The following is a 22652-nucleotide window of genomic DNA, read 5'->3' on the forward strand; positions in this document are numbered from 1 at the left end:
TGTGAAGATATCTGGAGAATCACTTGAAAAAGAAGTGAGATTATAAATCAATTTAATGACTATTAAATATCATCTCTAATACATCTGACATTTTCCTAGAATTTATAAACTCGGTACTTAACAGAGCACTCGCATTAAATAAAGAGATATATATGATCAGCCATTAAGCAAGTGACAGTTAATGCTGCAATGTAACTGCTTGTTTGATACAGTGATCTGGGTTGTTTACTGAAAGATTTGATCTAAGGAATACTAATTTTTAAATATGTAATTTCATCCCATCATCTTTATTATTCTTGAGATGTTTCAATATCTCAAAGCAAATTCAAGAATAGTCTTTCACAATTTCGTTTCAATCTGAAACCTCTTGAGATTGTCGAGATACTGAACCATTCTGGAAATGTCAAATGAGATTGCATAAAATATGAAAATCAATGCTGAGTATATATAGAAAAAAAAATTCTAGTTCAACTACCAAAATTACAGTATAAGTTATATACAGCATTCAACAATGTACTGCACTATTATCCATACACAGGCAATGATGTCTTTGCATTTGTAAAGTATATAAGCTTTTGAAAGTGCTTATGCATAAATTCTAAAAATGTCAAGTGTATTATGCATTAAATGTAATAGTTATTAAACTTATTTACAGGGTTCACTTGTTTTTTAAATGGTTTGATTTTTAAATATTGCTACAGCATGAATACTGTATTGTTACAATATTTGTTACTTATGAAAAAAAATTAGTAAAATGTTCAAATTAAAAGTGATATGCTCTGAAATTCAAGTGAATATCATAGACTACTTAACTGATGGTTGCACAACTATATAAATTAAATGAGCCTCAGTGGAAATATTCATACACTTAGTGTATGAAATATTCATACACTAAGTGTATGAATATTTCCATGAACATACTAGCTGGCTGGGTATTTTCTGGTTCATGCTACAAAATGAACATTTCTGCTGATTGGTTACCCACTGAACAGTTTGCAGGTTTCCGATTCCTACAAAAAAGTGTACCAAATTATATAGAAGTTCTGTTAAAAATATCTTCTTCAATATACTGGAAAAACATTTAAGTCTGTAAATCAGTGAATCTATAACAATGAAATAATTAACTGATACCATCAATTATTCAAATTAAATGGATATTGAATCCAACATTACTTCAAAGCCGAATAGAGAAACTACAAGAGTTTCGTGCTGAATACAGAAACTATAAAAGTTTTGGCGGATCTAAGCATAAGCAAACCTTTCATGAGAGCAACTCATAGTAAAGGTGGAGTAAGCTCTTATCACTATCCTTAGTATTTCCCATAAAACACATCTCCTAGTGGACATGTATGATGTTATACATTATTGGGGGGGGGGTCACTACCCATGCTCTTTTTTCAGTAATACCATCAATGTTAACAGGTTACTAACTTTACTGGATACATGGAGTTATCTTTCCTTCCACCTCATGTTACAGATCACAGGAATCTTTGCTCTCACTGATATTAGAAACTAGCTACTATTGTAAGCCTATTTCTCTCAAATGAAGATAGAGAATAGCTAACTTTCCTTCATTTAGACCAATTTTTTATTATTTTCTTTCTTCTTCTTTGTCTGCCTTTTGGACTGGTGAATATATAAGATTATCTGACTAACCTTTTGTTTTCATAATCAAGTTCAACTGAGTTAATATTACACGGTAATTAGAAACTTTGTATTTTGCTGTTTAGTAAGTTAAGATTTTCAGTGACCAGAATTTCTGTTCTAGCACATTTCAGACTTCAACATTTCAAAATGTATACTTGGAAATCTTTAGTCACATTTAATATAGCCTAAGTTTCATGGAAAGGGTTAAATCATAATTAATGTCACTTGCCACAACAACAGATAAAATAGTAAAAGATAAAGCATAAGGCTGTATTTAGTCAATTCACTTAAGATTACATGTGTGTGTGTGTGAAGATAAAAGAATTCTTCCATGCATCACAACACTGAATGAATAATATACTTTCTTATAATTTCTATATATTTTTAACCTTCATATTATAAACTGTTTACTAACAGTTTTGTAAATGGACCTATTTGAAATCTGTGATTCCCCAAGTTTTCAAGCCCAAGGACTTGTGTGAAATCTGAAAGTGTGTACCCACCCCCTCCTTTTTTTTTTTACATATCATTATGTACATCAGCTTTTCAGGAGATTCTCTGCACAATTATGTGGACCCTTGATATAATCTACACTTTAGGAATCATTATTTGATTTATAAAATTTATGTTACCAATGTAAAGTTGCATAGTGTAATAACTCAGGCATATAATCAAAAACCTAACTACTGAAAAGTAACCATTGTAAATATTAATTGATAGCACACCAAAAGCACTAAAGTCATTCATACATATTACTACACAAACTCATGAATACAGTGCTCTAGAAGTAGAACTGTTTTGTGCCCAAAGAGGAACCTTGTAGGAAGGCATCATGGGATGAAAGCCAATCAGACAACAAACACTGATATAATCTCAGGCACTTGTGGTCTCAGTGCAGAGAAGCCTTGATTTAAAAGATCAAATTACTGTACTCTGTGTTGTACACAATTAAAATTATCATTCCTCTTCGCTTTCAGAGCCAGACTCACTACTGTCATCGCTGCCACTGCCACTATCACTTCCACTATCACTGTCACTTTCACTGTCACCTGTGCTGCTACCATTTTCAACACCATCCTGCAATTATAGAGTAATAATCAATAACAGACTTGCTAAGAAATTATAAGTAATTTTTTTTATAAATTAATATAAAAATTTATTCTTATGAAGGGAAAAAAAAGGTAAATTGGATAAGAGCATTGGATAAACAGCATGAACTTGCCCTTGACTTTTTTTACATATAGCAAATCATAACAAAATTAATGTAGAGATCTTAATTTCAAATTACTATTCATATTATAATATAGCATGTAATCACTTAAACTTATTTACTTGAATTAAAACAATTAAGGAAACGGTAAATAAAATCAAAAAGATGTATTTTGTAACTGCATTCTTGTAGAGTGGAACTATTTATTATCATTAACAACTGAACCTCAAGTTTTTTTGGCATGTGTGTTGTAGATAACTTTGGTTTTCTTAATTTGTCCAGTAAAATAATCCAATTAAAATACAATAATATTTAAATAGCAAACCTTAAATACATCATTCCATTAAGTTAATCATGCCAGAGAGGAGGAATGATAATTTAAAATTATTTTGCCAATAAAAATGGAATTATAACAAAAAAAATAAAATTATTTTTTCATCAGTCTCAAACTAAGGACTGGTTTAAAAAATAGAAATCAAATTACTGAACTGAAACATGATGCTATTCTCAAATGCAAATAGAGGAGAAGGGTTGAGAGAAGGCCTAATCATCCCCCCCCCCCAAATTAAAAATACTATATACCAGATATTAAATATAGTGGCTAGATTACTGCTATTTATGGTGAAAAGAGAATAATGCATGGCTGAGGTATCAAAAGGAACGCAATACATATTTTAGGAAGTGAACTAAGGCAGATAGTTTTGGAAAAGTAAGACAGATATTAAATACCCTACTCAGGAACTGATGAAAAAAAAAAAAAAGGCCTTGATAATGAGTGAAGAGATAAGCATAAGCTTCATGAGTTGGATGCCTGTAAATGATTGAATAAAATGGTAAATTTTAATATATTAAGATATATTAAATTAATCATCATACAAATTTCTGCAATAAAAAAAATAATATAATAAGGATCGTGGAGAAAGCAAGGTTTTCATGAAGTACTGCAAAAAAGCGGCCTGTTAGCTCAGTTGGTTAGAGTAGTGCTTCCCAAACTTCTGGATGTCAGGGCTCCCTTTGCAAAATTAAAATATTTCATACCCCCCCCTCTCGAAAAAAAAATCGTAATAGACAGATGTATTATTATAATATTTATTGTATTTATATTCAATACAAAACATACACAGCGAATATTGCAAAAATCAAATGCATGTATTACATTTTTTGCCTCTTACCATTTGGTTCTGAAGACGATGTGGGCTGTTCTGGTAAAATATGAAATAATGTCCTTTTTTTTTTTTTGAGTCTGTTTCTGCTTCTTCTGATTGTTCGCGGGAATTTTTTTTTATTTTTTATCAGCCACTTATCCATCTCAGGGTTAAATTTTTTTAAACGTAGAATAGATCAAATAATATCACCACTTACCGATACTGGCACACCACAGACTGATAACATGAAATTAGTGAATATTACTTGAATCGGACCAGGAACATTTTTCTCTTTTGTGACTTTTCTCCCTTTATGGTAATTAAGCCTAATGCGAAACAGACAGCAAAGGCAGGTTATTAAAACGTGCATATGATTGGTGCGGTAGTAACAAAAGATTGCACAACCAAAAGATAAAAGCATAGCTGACAATTGAGTTGAAATGCTAACTCTCTTCAACCGAATTCCATATGCAAAACTGCCATAACATTCATTATATATATATATATATATTACTTAGTTTTAACACTTTTATGAATTTTAACACGTTTGGTTGAATTTTATTGCTGCCTTGGGAAATCGAACTCACACACATCTAATTAATAACAATAGTTTTTAGTTAGATACTGTGTTTGCCCATGCAACATATGGTTTTGTTTCAGTCTATACAGCATAGTTTCTGTATGAGTGGACATGTGATTCATTAATTAGTGTGTTTTTATCCCAGTTGTCTCTAATTGCACTATTTGTTGAGAACTATATTACACAGACTCCTCATACCTTTTTCACTGGCATAATAAAAGTACTCGTTTTTTTTGCCTCTGCAGTATAGTGGCTGTTAGGGAGGGCGTGTTGTTTACCACTGCAAGCGAGTTACTATATCTCCACATGAACTTGTTTAAGCTTTTTTTCATGTGTGAAGTATATGCGAAACTTTTATTGGTAACAGAAAGCTAGCTCGGATGACAGTGATAATATAAAACGAGTTTTGATATGTATATAAAGTCAATATCAACAGTCCCTGATTGATGAAAGGGACAGGAAGATTTGGAGCTTCCCTGGAGAGCATTCAAAGTAAAAAAATACAATTAACCACTGCTTTGAAATGAAACACATGAATAAGCAATATTTACCAATATTCATTAAGCGCTGAAATACGCAGCACCAATGTGTGAATTTTTCCATTAAAATATAAAAAATAACAAAAAATAAAATAAGTTAAATACGTTTCTTTTAAAATAAAAAAATCTACTTAGTCTTAAAACATTTCAAATTTGTTTTCATTATTTCGCGCCCCCCCTCAACAAAACCTACGGCTCCCAAGGGGGCCGCGGCCCACAGTTTGGGAAGCGCTGGGTTAGAGCATTGTGCTAATAATGCGAGTGTCGTGTGTTAGACCCTCTCCCCCCCACACACAGGCCAAATAATTTTATGCACTCCTGATGTGCTGAATGTATACCACCATGCTGTCACTTTTTTGCTTCATTTAGCCATCTTTCAAAGTAATTACTTCAGACATCTAGAATATTCTATCCACAGTTTTCATGTCACCTTTATCATCTCTGATTCCTTCTGCAGTAACTTTTCCTCCATTTCTAAGCATTTTTTTAAGTTCTGGAATATTTCCACATTTCTGATATTTATTTTCTATTTCTTATCAAAGTCTTTTGGTTACTTCTTTTGTTTAGCCAGTTTCACATTTGCTTTGCTTTCTTATATTTTTCTCTGTATTCTTTTAGAGCACATGCTGACTTACTTGCATGGATCTTTTAATACACTTTCTTCTTTTCCTTGAATGACTCTTTAACTTCCTCCACCATGGCATTCTGATTTTTCTATCCTTGCAAGCAACACCACATGCCTCTCTGTCCGAAGTAATCAATGTTTTCTTCAAGATTTGCCAATGAATCTGCAAGGTTAGCTCTTGTTTTCAAAATCATTCAGTTTTTCTTGAACGATATTTGTGAATTTCAATCTACAGTTCACTTTGAAATTTGCTCAACTTTTGATTTTTTAAAAAACTTTCTTTTCATTATGATATATAGTTGTAACCTACTCAAAAAATAAATGGTGATCACTTCTGATTATGAAAACTTCTGCATACTTGTGCCCTGAACCAGCATAAAAGATCACAATCAACAATAACAGTCAATGAGATATTTCTTATTTTTTTGCTTCTTCTCTGGTTTTGAATTTGTGCACATCTTTATGTTGGAATATGTTATTAGTAATAACTAGTTCATATCCTGAACCAGCGTGTGTACCCCCCCCCCCCCCGAACATTAGGTGCCAGTATGCATTCTTTGCTAGAAGGAAAAGTTGAAAGTTAAAGTGATACTGTATCTGTATGACAGGTGTCACTGTTAATATCCCCCCCCCCCCAATGATCCAACAGAAATGTAGCAAGCATTTACCATTATTATTAGGTTTATTCTTTGCTCAAAATTTTCCCAAAGTATTTTTATATATCTGGTAATCATTTCCTACATGCCTGTTTAGATTTCCAACAAGGACCAACTTTTCATTTTTCTTTGTGTCAAGCTGCCTCTCTAATGCCTGAAAAAATTCCAGTGTCAAAATCATATTAAACATGTGGATATCAGGAAGGAACTTGACACTGTTAGCATTTATGAATATTAGATCATCTAATGTAAGCCAGCATGGTCACTTAAACAGAATCTGAAAGGAATGGTTATCAAACCAAGTTTTTTTTTTTTTTGTTTGTTGCCAAGGATGGCAGAAAACAGATCCCAAGGAAGAACAAGATCTAGGGCATTGATACAGTAACAAGTGCCTTAGAAGAACAAAATATAAGTGACTTGGTAGATGAATGATTAATTTGGAGGAAAACTGTTGATAAGACGTTAGTAATGATACAAACTTTCATATAGTATTATCATAATATCCTTGAGGGTACAGCAATTTGTTAATTAATCAATAATATATTTTATTAATAAATTAATAAAGTATATTTTTCTAAAAACTGAGATGTAAGAGGAAGAATTCATCATTTACCTCAAGCACATTGCATTTTCAGAAGTGTAAGTTTTTCATTGCTAACTAATCAGATCCAAGAAACAAAGAAACTGTTATTTTTTTATCAATCATAATACTGATTTTATTATGACTGATTTATCTAATATATTATCTGTTGAAGAATTTGATACCTTTTACAAGATTTCTTTGGACTCAGCTAATAAAGTTTTTCTGTCAGTTAAACAGCATCATATTCAGAAGGTTCAACGTCTACTGAATAATAAAAATAGGTGTATTAATAACCAGTTTGACTCCTCAAAAAATGTCATTAATATTTCAGGCCATCCTCTATCTAATGATGAAATATCAGTATTATCCAAAAGATTAGACTATGCAGTAGTTCCAAACACCATTCCGCTCATGGATTTTATGTATAATATAGATAAAGGCCTTTGTGACCAATCATATAATTTAGCAAGTAAAATCAAATTTCAACAGCGTATATTTTATTCAAATCAATATCACCTGAAAAAATTTCTCTAAAAAAAGAAACTCAAGCCTTATTTTCTCTAAAATGTTATAAGAACACAGTTATTACTAAGGCAGATGTAGGTCGTGCAGTTGTAGTTCATGATAAGAACAATTTTATTTTAGAAAACTTAATCTTCTAATTTGAGATCATTCTATGTATAGAAGCACTGATAGAGATCCAACTCAATCACAAATCAATAAACTTAACAGCCTCTTGCACAAAGTTCATTCTTAGGATGAAGAAAAGTAAACAGGCTGAAAATTCATAATGCTATTGCTTGAAGACTGTATGGCCTTCCTAAATTACATAAAAAAATGTGTTGCTAAGACCTATTGTAAACTGAATACAATGTCCGACTTATAAACTCTCAAAATATAAATCTAACGTTCATTCTGCATTTACAGGAAACTCTGCTTCTTGCATAAAAAATTCAATAAATTTTAAAAATAAAATTTCAGGATTAGCCTTGCAACTCACAAATCTTCTAGTAAGTTTTAATGTAGTCTCACTCTTTACAAATATCCCTCTGACAGATACGACTGAATTACTTCATAATGACTTTCCTCCTGATATTGTAAAATTATTTGACTTTGTCATTAATTCAGGATACTTTAGTTGCCAGAACAAACTGTACAAATAGATAGAAGTAACAACTTTTGGGTCTCTCCCCTTTTCCCAATGCTAGCTAATTACTTTATGGAACATTTTAAACAACATATTTTGGATGTTTTTTCACCTAAACCAGTGATTTGGTATAGATATGCTGATGATGTTTTTGCTATATGGAACTCCTTGTCTGATCTTCATGAATTTCTTGAAAAAATTAATCCAATAAACCCAAGAAATGAAATTTATCCTGGAAGTAGAAGATAACAATTGTCTTCCTTTTCTGGATGTTCTAATTCCACGTCAACCAAATGGTAGCCTGCAGTTCTCAGTATACAGAAAACCAATTCATACTGGTAAATACATTGTTTCTAACTCACATCATTACTCTTGTCAAAAATATGGTATAATCAAATCTTTAGTTAACAGAGCTCATAAAATACACTGTACAGATTCTCTTCCAAACAAAGAACTGTTTATTATCAGAACTACCTTTATCTCTAATGGATATAATACAAAAACTATCAACAAAATAATCAATAATTATGGCCATTGTCTTAACCCACCTCAAGAAGAAATTACCAGAATTTGTATTCCATATGCTAAAGAACCTTCAGAAAAAAATAGCAAAGCTACTTCAACAGATTGACTTACAAGTTTCTTTCCATCCAGTTTGCAAACTTAACACCTTCCTTATCTCTCCTAAAGCTAAATATCCTCTTCTTTCTTATTCTGGAGTTTACAGAATCCCCTACTCTTGCAGCTTATGTTATTATGGACAGACTGGGCATTCCATGCAAATTTGACTCAAAAAAACATCAGGAATATATTTCACTTAAAGGACCCAAGAAATCTGGTTTAGCAAGCCATACATTGTCTACAAAACACAGGATTCAGTGGAACAAAATAATAATTCTGTTCCACTGAATTACAATAAAATAATTTATTAACTAAATTAGTTTATTGTAATTTATTTTGTTTCTGTATCAATGTAGGTGGAGCTAATTCCTGCAGCTGAGAGTGCTCATAATATCACATACTTCAACTGAATCATTGTTCTCTTTTTTGTATTGAAAATGGCTTATGAAACTTAGTCGAGAATTTTACAAATAAAGACATTTAAATTAACGTAAGTGATTCTGTTATTAATATGACGGATAATAAAGTATATGTTTTGATATCTCTTATTTAGAATTGGTAATTGATTCATGCCATTATGACCTGCTTTTTTATAGACACTAATTATCACCATACATATTTGCATTGGTTTAGAGAAAGGTGCTTGGAAAAACTTTCATTCATTGAAGAGTGAATATCTGTGAAAGTCAAGGAAACTAGATATGCATGGATGGTTACATGAAAGCATACATGTGTGCATTAAATTAAAATGAATGACACAGTAAGTGAGAGAGAGAAAATGCCAGTTTTTTAGAGATGATGCTAGGAATGGTCAGCTAGTTTTGTCAAGAAAGAAAAGCAAAAACTGTGGAGGTGGGGGGGAGAACGGGGAAGAGATTTATTTGTGGAATCAAATGGCATGAATTACCTGAATACTCATTAGTTAGGTGGTTATGTATCATGCATATGTACTAATACCAAAAGGTATCAGGAATAAAGTGAGAAATTTTTAGTATGGGTAGATGTAGCATGACAAAATATTGGCATTAGTGAGATCTATAAGAAGAAGAAATCCTTATGGGAATAGAATTTAATAGGCTCAGTATATTCAGAGAGGTCAGACAAGATAGAAAAGATGGTGACACACTGCTAATAACTGCAAAGGAATTAAATCCAACCAGAGCATTATACAATGGGGTACTGCTACAAAAGAGGATCATCTGAAGTGGAATGTGATTGCACAAGATAATACATTTTATAGAAAGAGAAAGGACTATCATTATTGACAATTTCCACAATGGGGATAGAGACTACAAAGAGGAGAAAGCACGTGGGACAAAAGAAACAGAATTTATAGAATTACCAAGCGATAACTATTGTACACCCACACAATAGAACCAGGGCATTGAGCCAAAAATAGTCAATTCAAGCTCAAGGAAGAAAGAAATAAAGGATGTATGAATTGGTCACCAACATGCGAAATCACATGTTTTATACATAAATTTTCCAACTGTTGTACAAGTAAAATAGTTACCACTTTAAGAACTAGAATTTTCATAAAAGAAAAACTAATTTTACGATATATAATAATAAAAAACACTCATCCTACGATACACATTGATTACCCTAATATCATAATGGATTCTCCTTCTTCTGACATGTGCAGAAGTATCTTGCATCTGTGGGTGTACAGTATCTTAAGCAGAATGTAATGGAAGGGACTCTAGATACAAGAACACCAGATCTGGTAAATTGTTTGCTAATCTGTCAATAAATTAGATAATTATTATGCTCTAGCTGGTGAGTGCAACCATGCAATTTTAACTTCAGAGGGGACAATGCATACGAGAATTTTGATGCAGGAGTACGAAAAGTTGTAAATGTATAGTACATCAGTACTGTGGACAGGCTAAGGATTTTTTTAAAAAATTATTTATTTATTGCCAGCAAAGGTTGGTCGACTGGTAGAGCCTCTGTTACTAATGGCTCACAAAAAAAAAAAAAAAAAAAAAAAAAAAAAAAAAAAAAAAAAGCAAGTTTGAGCACGGTTAGTAGTTGGAAGGGAATCAATCATTCGATGCTGTTGGCACACTCTCCCTCGATGAGTCTTTGGACTCCCTGGAGGTGTCACATAATAATAGTTATCATTATTATCGTTTTAAGGTAGCCTGTGTAGCTCAGTGGAAATGCCACTTGCATCCTCTGCATTAGGCTGTCCAAAGATAGACTTAAGTTCAAGTCACATCATCGACTGGAATTTTTTCTAAGCATTTCTTCGACCGGTTCCTGAGTTAGTCGATCTCTGGCATGGGAAAGTGGGTTTTTTATCCAGGAAACTTGAGAAAATCGACCTTAGACAGTAACACATCCTGTTATGGATATGTACCAAGAGATGGCAGCACGTGTTTTCCCATCTCTTCATTGGTTGCTGCTCATAAGTAGTGATAGTTGTGGGCCTGCTATCTCTGATTGGCTACCAGTAGAGACTGAACTGTCCAGTCAGACTCCAAAACTAGATAGGGTTTAAAGGCTTCGCCTGCTTCCTATAAGGGAATAAAAGGAGTTAGCTGATTTATTTATTTTATTATTCTTTTATTTTTTTGCTATTTTCATAGTCCAGAAACCCTGCTCTAAGTAACATCAAACTTTTTCAAATCACTTCTACAGATCTCAAATAAGCAAGGCAGTAGTAGACTTGCACCAGACTATGGAATTCATCTTCCACGTAAAGACAATCATAAACATCCATGCCCATGGTAGGATTTAAAGCCCATGCTGGTTGGAAAGCAGATGCCTTAACCACTCAGCCAATTAGGTCAGCTATAAGGAAAGTTTATGATCAACTGAAAAATGCAGCTTGAAGCAGAGTAGTTGAAGAGTGTCCGAAGGAAGCTATATTTAACTAACTCCTAAACTTAAGGAGAAAAAAATTGTATGGGATTAATTACCGTGCAATGGATGAACCAAAGCAAGAACCACATTAAAAAGAAAAGTTATATATCAGATATGGTTTAAAGAGCAATGATGAGGTTTAATAATCATAAGCAAGGAGAGAAATAGCCATGGTGAAGAAGCTGAAACTGGATCAAGGGCTCACTCTAGTGAGTACGGGAATGGCAAACCCGAGGTACCTGATGCTGGACCATGCCTTACTTCATGTAATGTACATCTGTTATATGATCTGTAGACTGGTCACTATCTTCTTTCTTTATACTTCCTCTCTTGTTCTTGTTCCTTCCCCCCCAATGCTATTAGAGTAATTCGAGGGCTAGGGGTGAATCTTTTCTATTTATTTTCTACCTTTAGTAGTGAGAGGAGTAGCCTATTTTAAGCAGTGGGAGTCTGCTGCTCTCCCAGGTTTGAAACATAATGGTTTCCTGAGGAAGGCAACGGGAAACCACCTCAGTATTATTTCCAAGAAATACGATGAACTCGGCAAATTTAGTTTCTACAACTGCAAAAATGGGGTCTATCGGCAAACGATGGATGTCATGCCCAGCAGAAGAAGAAATGAGGCTTATCAGGTTGTTAACCTACGAAATCCTCAAATGGACAATGAGGATGGAATCCCAAGTATTGAGGAAAATGGGAAGAAAATAAGACATCCAAGAGAGAATGAGATAGAAACTATACATGTTGCAACTCGGAATGTAAGAACAATGTTAAGAGCTGGTAAATTAGAGAACTTGAAGAAAGAAATGGAGAGGAATAAATTGGATGTAGTTGGTCTAAGTGAAGTCAGATGGGAAGATATAGGAGATTTTGAAAGTAATGGTTATAGAATTATATGTTCCTGTAGAACACAGGGGGAAAATGGAGTAGCATTTGTTTTGAATGAAAAGGTTAAAAATTCAACAGAAAAAATAATATATAAAAGTGACAGGGTGATTATGATTAAACTGAAAGCAAAGACTGTGGAGATAATGATTATACAGATATATATGCCCACAAGTCACCATGATGAAAATGAAATAGAAGAGATATATAATCAAATAGAAGAGATAATGGAAGAAGACAGAACTAAAAGGTGTACCATCTGGATGGGAGACTGAAATGCGGTGGTAGGTGAAAAGGTAGAGAAGGGAATAACAGGAAGATATGGCCTTGGAAAAAGGAATGAGAGAGGTGAAAGACTTATCGAGTTTTGTAAAAGACACAAACTAATCATTGGTAATACTTGGTTTAAACTTCCAAAGAGAAGAAGATATACATGGAAAATGCCAGGTGATATCGCAAGATACCAGATTGATTATATGTTAATACAAAACAGGTACAGAAACAGTGTAAAAAGGATATCAACATATCCAGGAGCTGATATTGATTCAGACCATAATTTGCTTGTTATGGAATTAAGAATACGATATAAGAAAATAAACAAAGGTAAAAGGAAGAAAAGGTGGAACCTAGCAAAACTCAAAGGAGATGCAGGTAGGAAATTCAGAGAAGAACTGGAAAATAAAATAAGGAACAAAGAGAATATATCTGAAGAAACTATGGATGTTAATGCAAAATGGAATCAACCTGAAAAACTTGATATATGAAACAGCTGCTGAAGAGATAGGTTTTGTGGAAGAGAAAAGAATTAAAAAAGCCATGGATTACAAATGAAATGATAAGAAAAATGGAAGAAAGAAGAAGATGGAAAAATGTAAACACTGAAGAGGGAAGAAGAAAATACAAAGTATTAAATAATGAACTGAGAAGAGAAACTGATAACGCAAGAGAGGAATGGTTAAAAACAGAATGTAAAGAAATTGAAGAAATGGAAAAAAGGGGGCGATATGATAAAATGTTTGACAAAGCAAAAGAATTTACAAATATTAAAAAAAGCATAAAAAATCTGCCAGTAGAAGATAAGCAAGGAAAACTGATTTATGATATTGAAATGCAGGGTGAAATATGGAAGGAATACATCAAAGAACTTTACGCAAAAAATGAAAGACCAACAAAAATTGAATTGGAAGAGCAAAATGAAATCTCAACAGAAGAAAGAGGTCCTGAAATACTAAAGAGAGAAGTAGAAACAGCAATTAAGGAATTAAAAAGTGGAAAGATGGAAGGGGATTTCACTAATACCTAGCTGATCCCACAGGTAGTGCAAGACCAAGACAACTTGTGGTAAAGGTGGAGCAAGCTCTGATCACTAATCTTAATATTTACCCTTAATGCCAAAACACATCTCCAAGAAGGGGATGTATGATGTTTTGTAATAAAGGCAAGGGGCCACTACAAAGACCGGTTTCGACCTTCATTGAGGTCTCATCAGTGGGAGCCAGGCTAGAAATACCAAGATTTAGTAATGCAGAGCTTGTAAGTATTTTACCAAAACAAGTTACCATAAGACCAAGGCAACTCGTGCTGCTCCACCTTTACCACGAGTTGCCTTGGTCTTGCACTACCTGTGGGATCAGCTAGTCTTGCATAAATTGCAGGCGCAAACTTGACATTTTGTCTGTTTGCTCACTTGGAAAAAATGGAGTAAAACCAGGTTTAAAATTGCTTGGTATCTTTAACATAACTATACCCAAGTTAAAAATAGTTTCTACATCTATATCTTCTCCTGAGATTTTTATTTAATAAGGTTATAACACCTTATGGTAACTTGTTTTGGTAAAATACTTAAAAGCTCTGCATTACTAAATCTTGGTATTTCTAGCCTGGCTCCCACTGATGAGACCTCAATAAAGGTCGAAACCGGTCTGGGTAGTGGCCCCTTGCCTTTAATACAAAACATCATACATCCCCTTCTTGGAGATGTGTTTTGGCATTAAGGGTAAATATTAAGATTAGTGATCAGAACTTGCTCCACCTTTACCACGAGTTGCCTTGGTCTTGCACTACCTGTGGGATCAGCTAGTCTTGCATAAATTGCAGGTGCAAACTTGACATTTTGTCTGTTTGCTCACTTGAAAAAAAAATGGAGTAAAACCAGGTTTAAAATTGCTTGGTATCTTTAACATAACTATACCCAAGTTAAAAATACTTTCTACAAGTGTATAGATTATTTGGAATTATTGTTTCAACTCCTCTATGACGAATGTGCCCAAGTTTGAAAATAAAATAAGCGCATGTGCTATCTTTATCCTTCTCCCTTCTGGTAGCCAATCGTATGGTAAAACCAATAGTCAATCAAATGTTTTATAAAAGATTATAAAAGATTTAATTTTTATTATATTTGATAGTTACAAAATGGTTTTCTTATGTAAGATAATTTAACACAGTTGATTGTGTGCAAATATTTTATGTTTAGATCATGAAATATTTGTTTCAAAATGATAGCCTTTAGAGGTTGATTGTCCTCTCATATTTTTTGATTGGAATTTGTACACAAGCTGTATTAATAAAAGTTTTTGTGTGAAATACGCCTTTTTTTTTTTTTTTTGTTAGACGATGTGAGCCCTTTGTTAAAATTTCCATAGCTCACCACTGGCCGTGAGTTGACCTTGACCTGAGGGTAAATCTCATTTAACCAATGAGACGAAATGATCATATAACAAGATAACTGGCTAAGAGCAAACCAATTAAAGAAATAGAATCAAAATACAGTTGTTTGTGAAGTGATTATTAATAATACTTTTTTTGATACAATTATTAGGATTTGGTTTTAAAATAATTTTAACATTCCAATATGTCTGATAAAAGAAAAAAACTATCAGGCACAGAATATCGCAAACGAAAATCAGAAAAGAATCAGATATTCAGCAACAAAGTGGAGCTTTGCATAAATATCTAAAAACTGAAAGAAACAGCTGATGTAGTACAAGAGAAAATAAGCGAAGGACCAAAACCAAAAATTCTGAGTTCATGGCAAGTACTTCTAATAGCGATCCCAGTAATGTTGATATTAGTAGCAACTGATTCCACTATTAAAGGGTGAATTTCCTCCTTTTTCTGTAAAAAATATAGTTTATGATCATTTTTCATTAACTTCTTATGAATTTTCTTTAGCAAATGCTACTATTTAGTATTTATGATCAGACATGTTGAAGCCTAGCTTAACATCATGGCTTTTAAGAAGTCATTAAAAGGGTTTTTTTAGGAGGAAGGGACAGAAAAATATGCTATTGCACGGGGCAGCAAAATTCCTAGGACTGGCCATGGATGCCAAAAGGACAAAATATACAGTGAGTTGCTGCTAAAGGCCAGGATGTGAAAGGGATAGTGTGGAAGGCATGAATCAGCAAATTACAATGAGTGCAGATCAAGTAATTATTAGAAAAGCCTTCAACCAGAAATATATTATTATTATTATACAGGTATCTCTATGGAGTCAGAAGACTCATCATGGGAGATCCATTATTCACACAATACCTATCATACTGCTCCTTAAAATCATTCACAATGAAGCATTCACAGCCACCTCAGGTTGTGAATTCACAATCCATTCCACCCATTCAAATCCTAAGAAAAAACTAGTACTAATATCCTTGCTAACTACACTCTTACACAACTTTGTTGAGCCCTTGTTCTTATCCTTCTTGCCATGTACTGAAAAAAAAGTCTTCAGGGTCAATCCTATAAAACCCCTTTAATATTTTAAATGTTTCTATTATGTCTCTTTTTTTTTTTTTTTTTTTTGCCTATCAACTCATTTTTGATGCTTACAGACTGTCAATTTATTTTCATAGGGAGCATTCCACAGACCTGCCACAATCTTTGTCACTCGCCTCTGGATTCTCTCCACAACTTCTTCATCCTCACTATAATATAACAAATCGGAAGGAGAAAAGATCACATAGCAAGAAGGAAACAGAATTTATACGAGGGAGGTCTGAAAAGTTCTCAGCCTGACAATGAAAAAACGAATTTATAATTTCAAAATTATTTTTATTTTTCAACATAATCTCCCTTAAGATAAATACATGTATTCCAGCGATGCTCCAGTGCCATTATCCTGTCCGTGTAGTGGTTCTCAGTGAGATCTGAGAACCACTACAAAATATCCCTCTACAGCTGCAATCACCTCTTGATTCGAATAAAAATGCTGACCAGCGAGGAAGAGATTTAGTTTTGTTCAAAAGAGATAGAACTCAGAAGGAGCCAAATCTGGGAAATAGGATGGATGTTCCAACAATTCATAGTGCAGATCCCTTAATTTTCTCATTGCCAAAACAGTTTTGTGGGCAGGTGAATTGTCCTGATAAAACATGATTTTCTTCTGCAAACCGGGTCTTTTCTCATGAATTTTTTCATCTAGTCTGGTTAAAAGATTGGAATAATATTCCCCAGTTATTGTTTTACCCTTTTCAAGATAATTAATAAACAAAATGCCTTTAGTATCCCAAAACACTGATGTCATGACCTTTCCTGCTGATGGAACCGACTTTGTCTTCTTTGGTGCTGAACAACCGGCTTCTGTCCACTGTTTTGACTGCTGTTTGGATTCTGGTGTGTTATGGTGAAATCCAAGTCTCATCCATAGTAATGAATCGAAACACAAAATCAGAGTACCCATAAACTTTTATGAACTTCGAATGAATTTCTTTTGGCTTTAAACCTTCTTTTATAAAGAATTTTATATCTGCACGATACTCAATGTTATCCATTTCAAGGGATACAGACAACACTTTTGCTATGGTCAAGGCCAAGAACTTTTCAGACCACCCTTGTATACCAACTAAGAGATAATTACTTGAAGTCGTATGTGATTATTATTATTATTATCATCTGACCTCCATTGAGTCAGAGACTCATTGTGGGAGGTACACACTATCATACACAAAGCTCAACCTTAAACTGATTCAATGTGTCTACAAACACAAAACACTCAGGCAATACATTTCACTCACAAACCACTCTCAATGTAAAGAATCTGCTGCTAACTCCTCCTTATAGTTTTCAGCAAATGGCCCCTTGTTCTACCCACTCTCCCATTCTATGAAAAATCTCTTCCATGTCAACCTGATAACATCCCTGACTAGCTTATATGTATCAATCATTACCACCCACCCCTCCTGCGACTGCAATTTATATTTTCTCAATCTGTCCTGAAACTCCACATTCTAAAGACCACTGACTACCTTTGTTAATCTTCTCTGGACCCTTTCACACATATCACCATGAAAACCCAGTGACCAAATCTGTGTAGAATAATACATATGAGGCCTGATCAACGTCTTATACAATGCCATCATAACTGCTTTGTTTCTACATGTCAGGGTCCTCCACATCATTGCAATTATCTGATGTGACGTCTTCACTACTTGTGCAATGTGGCCCCTGATTTTCAGGCCCTTGTCCACCACCACTCCCAGATCTCTCATCTCCTCTACCTCCTTTAAAGTTTTCCCACCAAGTGTATATTCTGCATCCCATCGTTGCTTACCAAATTTCAAAACCTTACACTTTGCAACATTGAACTGACAGTTCCACTTACCTGCCTATTCATACAATCTATTCAAGTCCTCTAAGGTCATAACATCTGCTTGACTCTGTAGTGGTCTCCCAAATTTTGCATCATCTGCAAACAACTGCATATCAATAATTAAACCCACCCCAATATTATTAATATACAAATTGAACAACAATGGTCCCAAAACTGACTCCTGCGGCACACCACTAGTGACCTTCCTCTTTTGGAATACTGCACTTCCCATATACAACTTTCTGATACCTATCGAAAAGTGAGTCACTGCTCCAACTCAGAAGTCTGTTATCTAGTCCCATCCATTTCAATTTATTCAACAGCTTGTTATGTAGCATTCTATCAAAAGCTTTTGCAAAATCTAAGTATTGCACTGTATATGCATCTCCCTTGTCCAAGACAGTTGTCACCTTGTTATAGTACTGGGTTGGCAAATAAGTTCGTTCGGTTTATGCATTAGTACAACTTTACGCTGCTTTGCCTGTCGCTATTGTAGCGCTACTGCGCAACGCTATTGCGCAGTTGAAAGGCGACATTTCACATAACCTTTCAGTGAATTTTCGTTTGGCCTACTTCAGTTGCATGTGTGTAACATATTTTTAGAAATGGCAGGAAATAAAACACATTACTGCCATATTTTGCTTTTCTATTTCAAAAAAGGCAAACAAGCAGCGGAGGCCCATAAAAAAGTATGTAGCGTATATGGGGATGGTGCCTTAACAGAATGTGTATGCCAAAAGTGGTTTGCCAAACTCCATTCTGAAAATTTCGACGTCAGTGATGCGCCTCATGCCGGTTGCCAGACCGAGGTTGTTTCGAGTGTTGTGAAGGATATCATTGACAAAAATCCATCACAAACAGCGCGGGAGATAGCTGCAGTACTGAACATATCCCATACAAGCATTGAAAACCATTTGTACAAGCTGGGATATGTTTCAAAATTCAATGTTTGGGTACTGCATGAATTGACTGAGGCCAATATGACTGCTCGCGTATCCATCTGTGATTTGCTGCAATGTCACCAAGAAAACGACCCATTTTTGAAGCGGATGATTACGGGAGATGAAAAATGGGTCATGTACGATAATGTGGTATGTAAAAGATCATGGGGGCACGAGAGTGAACCGGGATTGCACCCAAAGAAGATCATGCTCTCTGTGTGGTGGGATTATAAAGGTGTTGTCCACTATGAGGTGTTACCATCAGGCAGAACGACTGATTCAACTGTCTACTGCTCACAGTTAATGCAACTGGCCCGTGCAATTAGCACAAAACATCCTGAATTGGCAAATCGGAAAGGATTTTATCTTTCACCACGACAATGCAAGACCCCACACATCAGTAACAACCCGGAGTAAATTGTTACGTCTTGGCTGGGATGTTTTGCCGCATCCTCCGTATTCACCGGACCTGGCACCTTCCGATTACCACTTATTCCGATTGTTGCAGAATTCTCTGAACGGGAAAATCCTTTGCTAATGAGGAGGCTGTCAAAAGACACCTGGACCAGTTTTTTTTTACCAGTAAACCTCAGGAGTTTTATGAATGCAGCATAATGAAGTTGGTGGACAGATGGCAAGAGGTCATTGATAAAGAGGGTCAATATATAACTAACTAGTATGTATTATATATATATTAAATAAAATGTGTTTCATTCCACTCTGGAAAATCAAACGAACTTATTTGCCAACCCATAAGTAAGTTAGTAAAACATGATCTCCCTTTAACAAACCCATGCTAATAACCACAGAGAATACTGTGGTTATCAGCATGGGTTTGTTAAAGCATGATGCAGATTGACCTATAATTTGTAGACACAGTCTGATCACTACCTTTATGCAATGAAACAATTTTACCTTCTTTCAACTCCTTTGGAACCTGTGCTGTTGCAAGACTCTTATTAAACAGACATGCCAATTCTCAGGAACATTCCCTTAAGACAAGTGGTGATATGCCATCAAATCCTATTGCCTTATTGACATCAAGGTTACTTATTTCCTCAAATATCTCCTGCTCACCCACAATTAAGTTATCTTCTCCTATGTCCTCTACACTTAAGTTTCTCATGATTTCACCTTGACGAGGATTAAACACTCTTATAAATTAATCGCTGAATACCTCTTCTGCAGTAGTTCACCCATTAATATCACTGCAACACTCTCATTCATCCTTCTACTTGCCACGTATCTAAAAAATGCTCTGTTTTTCTTTACCTGATTTGCCAATTTTTGCTCATATTGCTCTTTTGTTGTCCTTTAACTGAGTCACTCTCCTAGCTTTTTTCTTTATACTTTTCATGTAACTGATTATTGCCATTATTCATCTCTGCCTCCAAAGTGCCTTCTTCTCCCAGATTTCACTTAAGCCTCTCATTTATCCATTTTACACCTACCTTATTTAACCTTTTGACCTTTGGAATACAATCACACATTGATGCTGTTATGCATTTCTTGAGCAGTTCCCAAGCAGCATTTATTTCCTTACCACTCAACTCCTCATTCCATGCTATAGTTCAAAGCTGTCTCCTAAGCTTGTCATAATCACCAGCCTTGTATTTCCACATATATCCTCTCCTCACAGAAGTCTGCACATGGCTAGCCATGACCCAAGTGATCACTCTCACCAAATGTAAGAAAGTGTAAAGCCCCACTCACAATTACATCCTCTGATGAAATGATCAGATCTAAAACTCTCAATCCTCGCATGTGCTCCTTTACATGCTGCCTGAGATAGTTGTTTCTCAAGAACTTGGGGAATTCATTTTCCTTATTCCCAAATGCTATCTCTTCATTCCAATCTATGCTGCTATAATTAAAATCGCTCATAATGATAACTTTTCCACTGTTCACTAATCCAAGTTGTTTATACATTTCTCCATCACCACCTATAGGTCACAGAATGTCTGCACATTCCTTGACCTATAGCAACATCCAACTAAACACGCTTCCTGCCACTCTCCACCACACTGCCCATAGCTACTACCACTATTTTCCTCTTCCTTGTCTACCTTATGTGGACATAATTCCCTGTTATCACCATCAGCACCCCCCCCCCCTCTTCTTGTCCTTTCTATCCTCAGGAAAAATACTGTATCCTTCCATTTCTATTCCCATTAAAATACCATCTTCATTCAACCATGTTTCATTTATTCCAACAATTTTGGAGGTAAATAAACTCAATTAGTAAAACCAATACATCTCCCTTATTTCTGATACTCAGCGTTTGTAAATAAACACAGTAGTTCATTTTTAGGTCTATAACCAGTCCTATCCAAGTCACTTGTTTGTGATTTTCTCACTACCTGTCCTTGTCCAATCACCTTATCACTGCTTAACACATATAATCGCTCAGTCTCTCAATTTCCCCATCCACATCACAATATATTCCATTTCTATACTGATCATCCCCATAGATATATTCACCACTACTTCCAACATTCCCACTCCATATGCCATGTCTCCCTGTCTCCTCTCTTCCTCTCTCACACTACTACTGTTTCCACTGCCAAGCACTTGTCTCAATACCACTATCCTGATCTTTCACTTCATTCTCTTACTTCTGATCTCTTGCTTGCATCACACACACACTGCACTTCCATCTAGCAACACTTTCTCCAGTGCACTCACCCCAAAGCCATGTAGTGGACTTGGGTATGAGAGTGTTAGAGCTGGTCATAGGATATTGACTTGGGATGTTGCAAAATGCAGAATTTCCAGTTAAGATGTGGTATATGTGAAACTACAGGGTAAGTGATTATGAAAGCTTAGGATGCTGCTTCAAGCTACCTCCTAAGCTTGAAGGATGTTAGTAGTGCACGAAAGATAGCCAAGTGGGGGTATTTGAAGGAAGTAATAGAGTGTATACCCAAAGTAATCAGGATAAATAAATCAGGTAGGAGTTAGACAGATGAGTAGTATCATCAAGCAGGAGATCCAAAAATGGCAGATATATAAGAAAAAATGTGATCAGCAAGTCACAGGCAAGAAAGGTGGACTTAGATAGTAAGGAAGTCAGAATCATTTTATGAGAAGAAATTACCTAAGCAGGCCAAATGAAATCCTAAAGAGTTCTTTTGTTATGTGGAAAATAAAAGGAAAAATTACTATGGAAGGATAACTGTAATGAGTGCTGATGGTAGCAAGATGACAGAGGTTGACAAGATCGTTAAGTTACTGAGTGGTGACTCTGCAAGAGTCTATTCCAAGTGAATTCCTGTAATGAACTGATGTGAAAATGGAAGTTGATAAATGGAAAGTACTTAGAATATTGCAGAATGCCAATGCAAACACAGCCACGAGATTAGATGGAATATAAGCTTGCATGTTACGAGAATATGCAAAGCAACTACCAATGCCTTTAACTAGGCTGTTTAACGGTATGATAAGAACACAGATGGTTAAGAAAATAACTATTTATTAACTTAAAATCTAATATTTCGCTGGTATTATATCCAGCATTTTCAGAGCACACAACACAAAATTTGTTACAAATGCAAGACAACCACAATCCGGTGTAACAGTAGGGCTAGTATAAGTGATTGCAGCATGCAACACAAG

The 22652-nt window shown here is 34.8% G+C and overlaps 1 protein-coding gene across 2 annotated transcripts in view; it reads right to left on the minus strand.

Annotated features, from left to right (window-relative positions):
- Positions 1-931: 931 nt before the first annotated feature.
- The window catches only part of LOC150107481 (nucleolar transcription factor 1-A-like), a 554391-nt gene continuing 532670 nt past the window's right edge, over positions 932-22652 (minus strand). For both annotated transcript variants that reach the window (XM_090391894.1, XM_090391895.1), the window contains one exon: positions 932-2724. In XM_090391894.1, coding sequence (XP_090248020.1) covers positions 2605-2724 — 120 coding nt within the window. In that variant the 3' untranslated portion in view covers positions 932-2604. The remainder of the gene's footprint in view (positions 2725-22652) is intronic.

This window comes from Typopeltis vanoorti, chromosome 4 (assembly GCF_054136105.1).
Source record: "Typopeltis vanoorti isolate ZY-2024b chromosome 4, IOZ_Tvanoo_1.0, whole genome shotgun sequence".
NCBI lineage: Eukaryota > Metazoa > Arthropoda > Arachnida > Uropygi > Thelyphonidae > Typopeltis > Typopeltis vanoorti.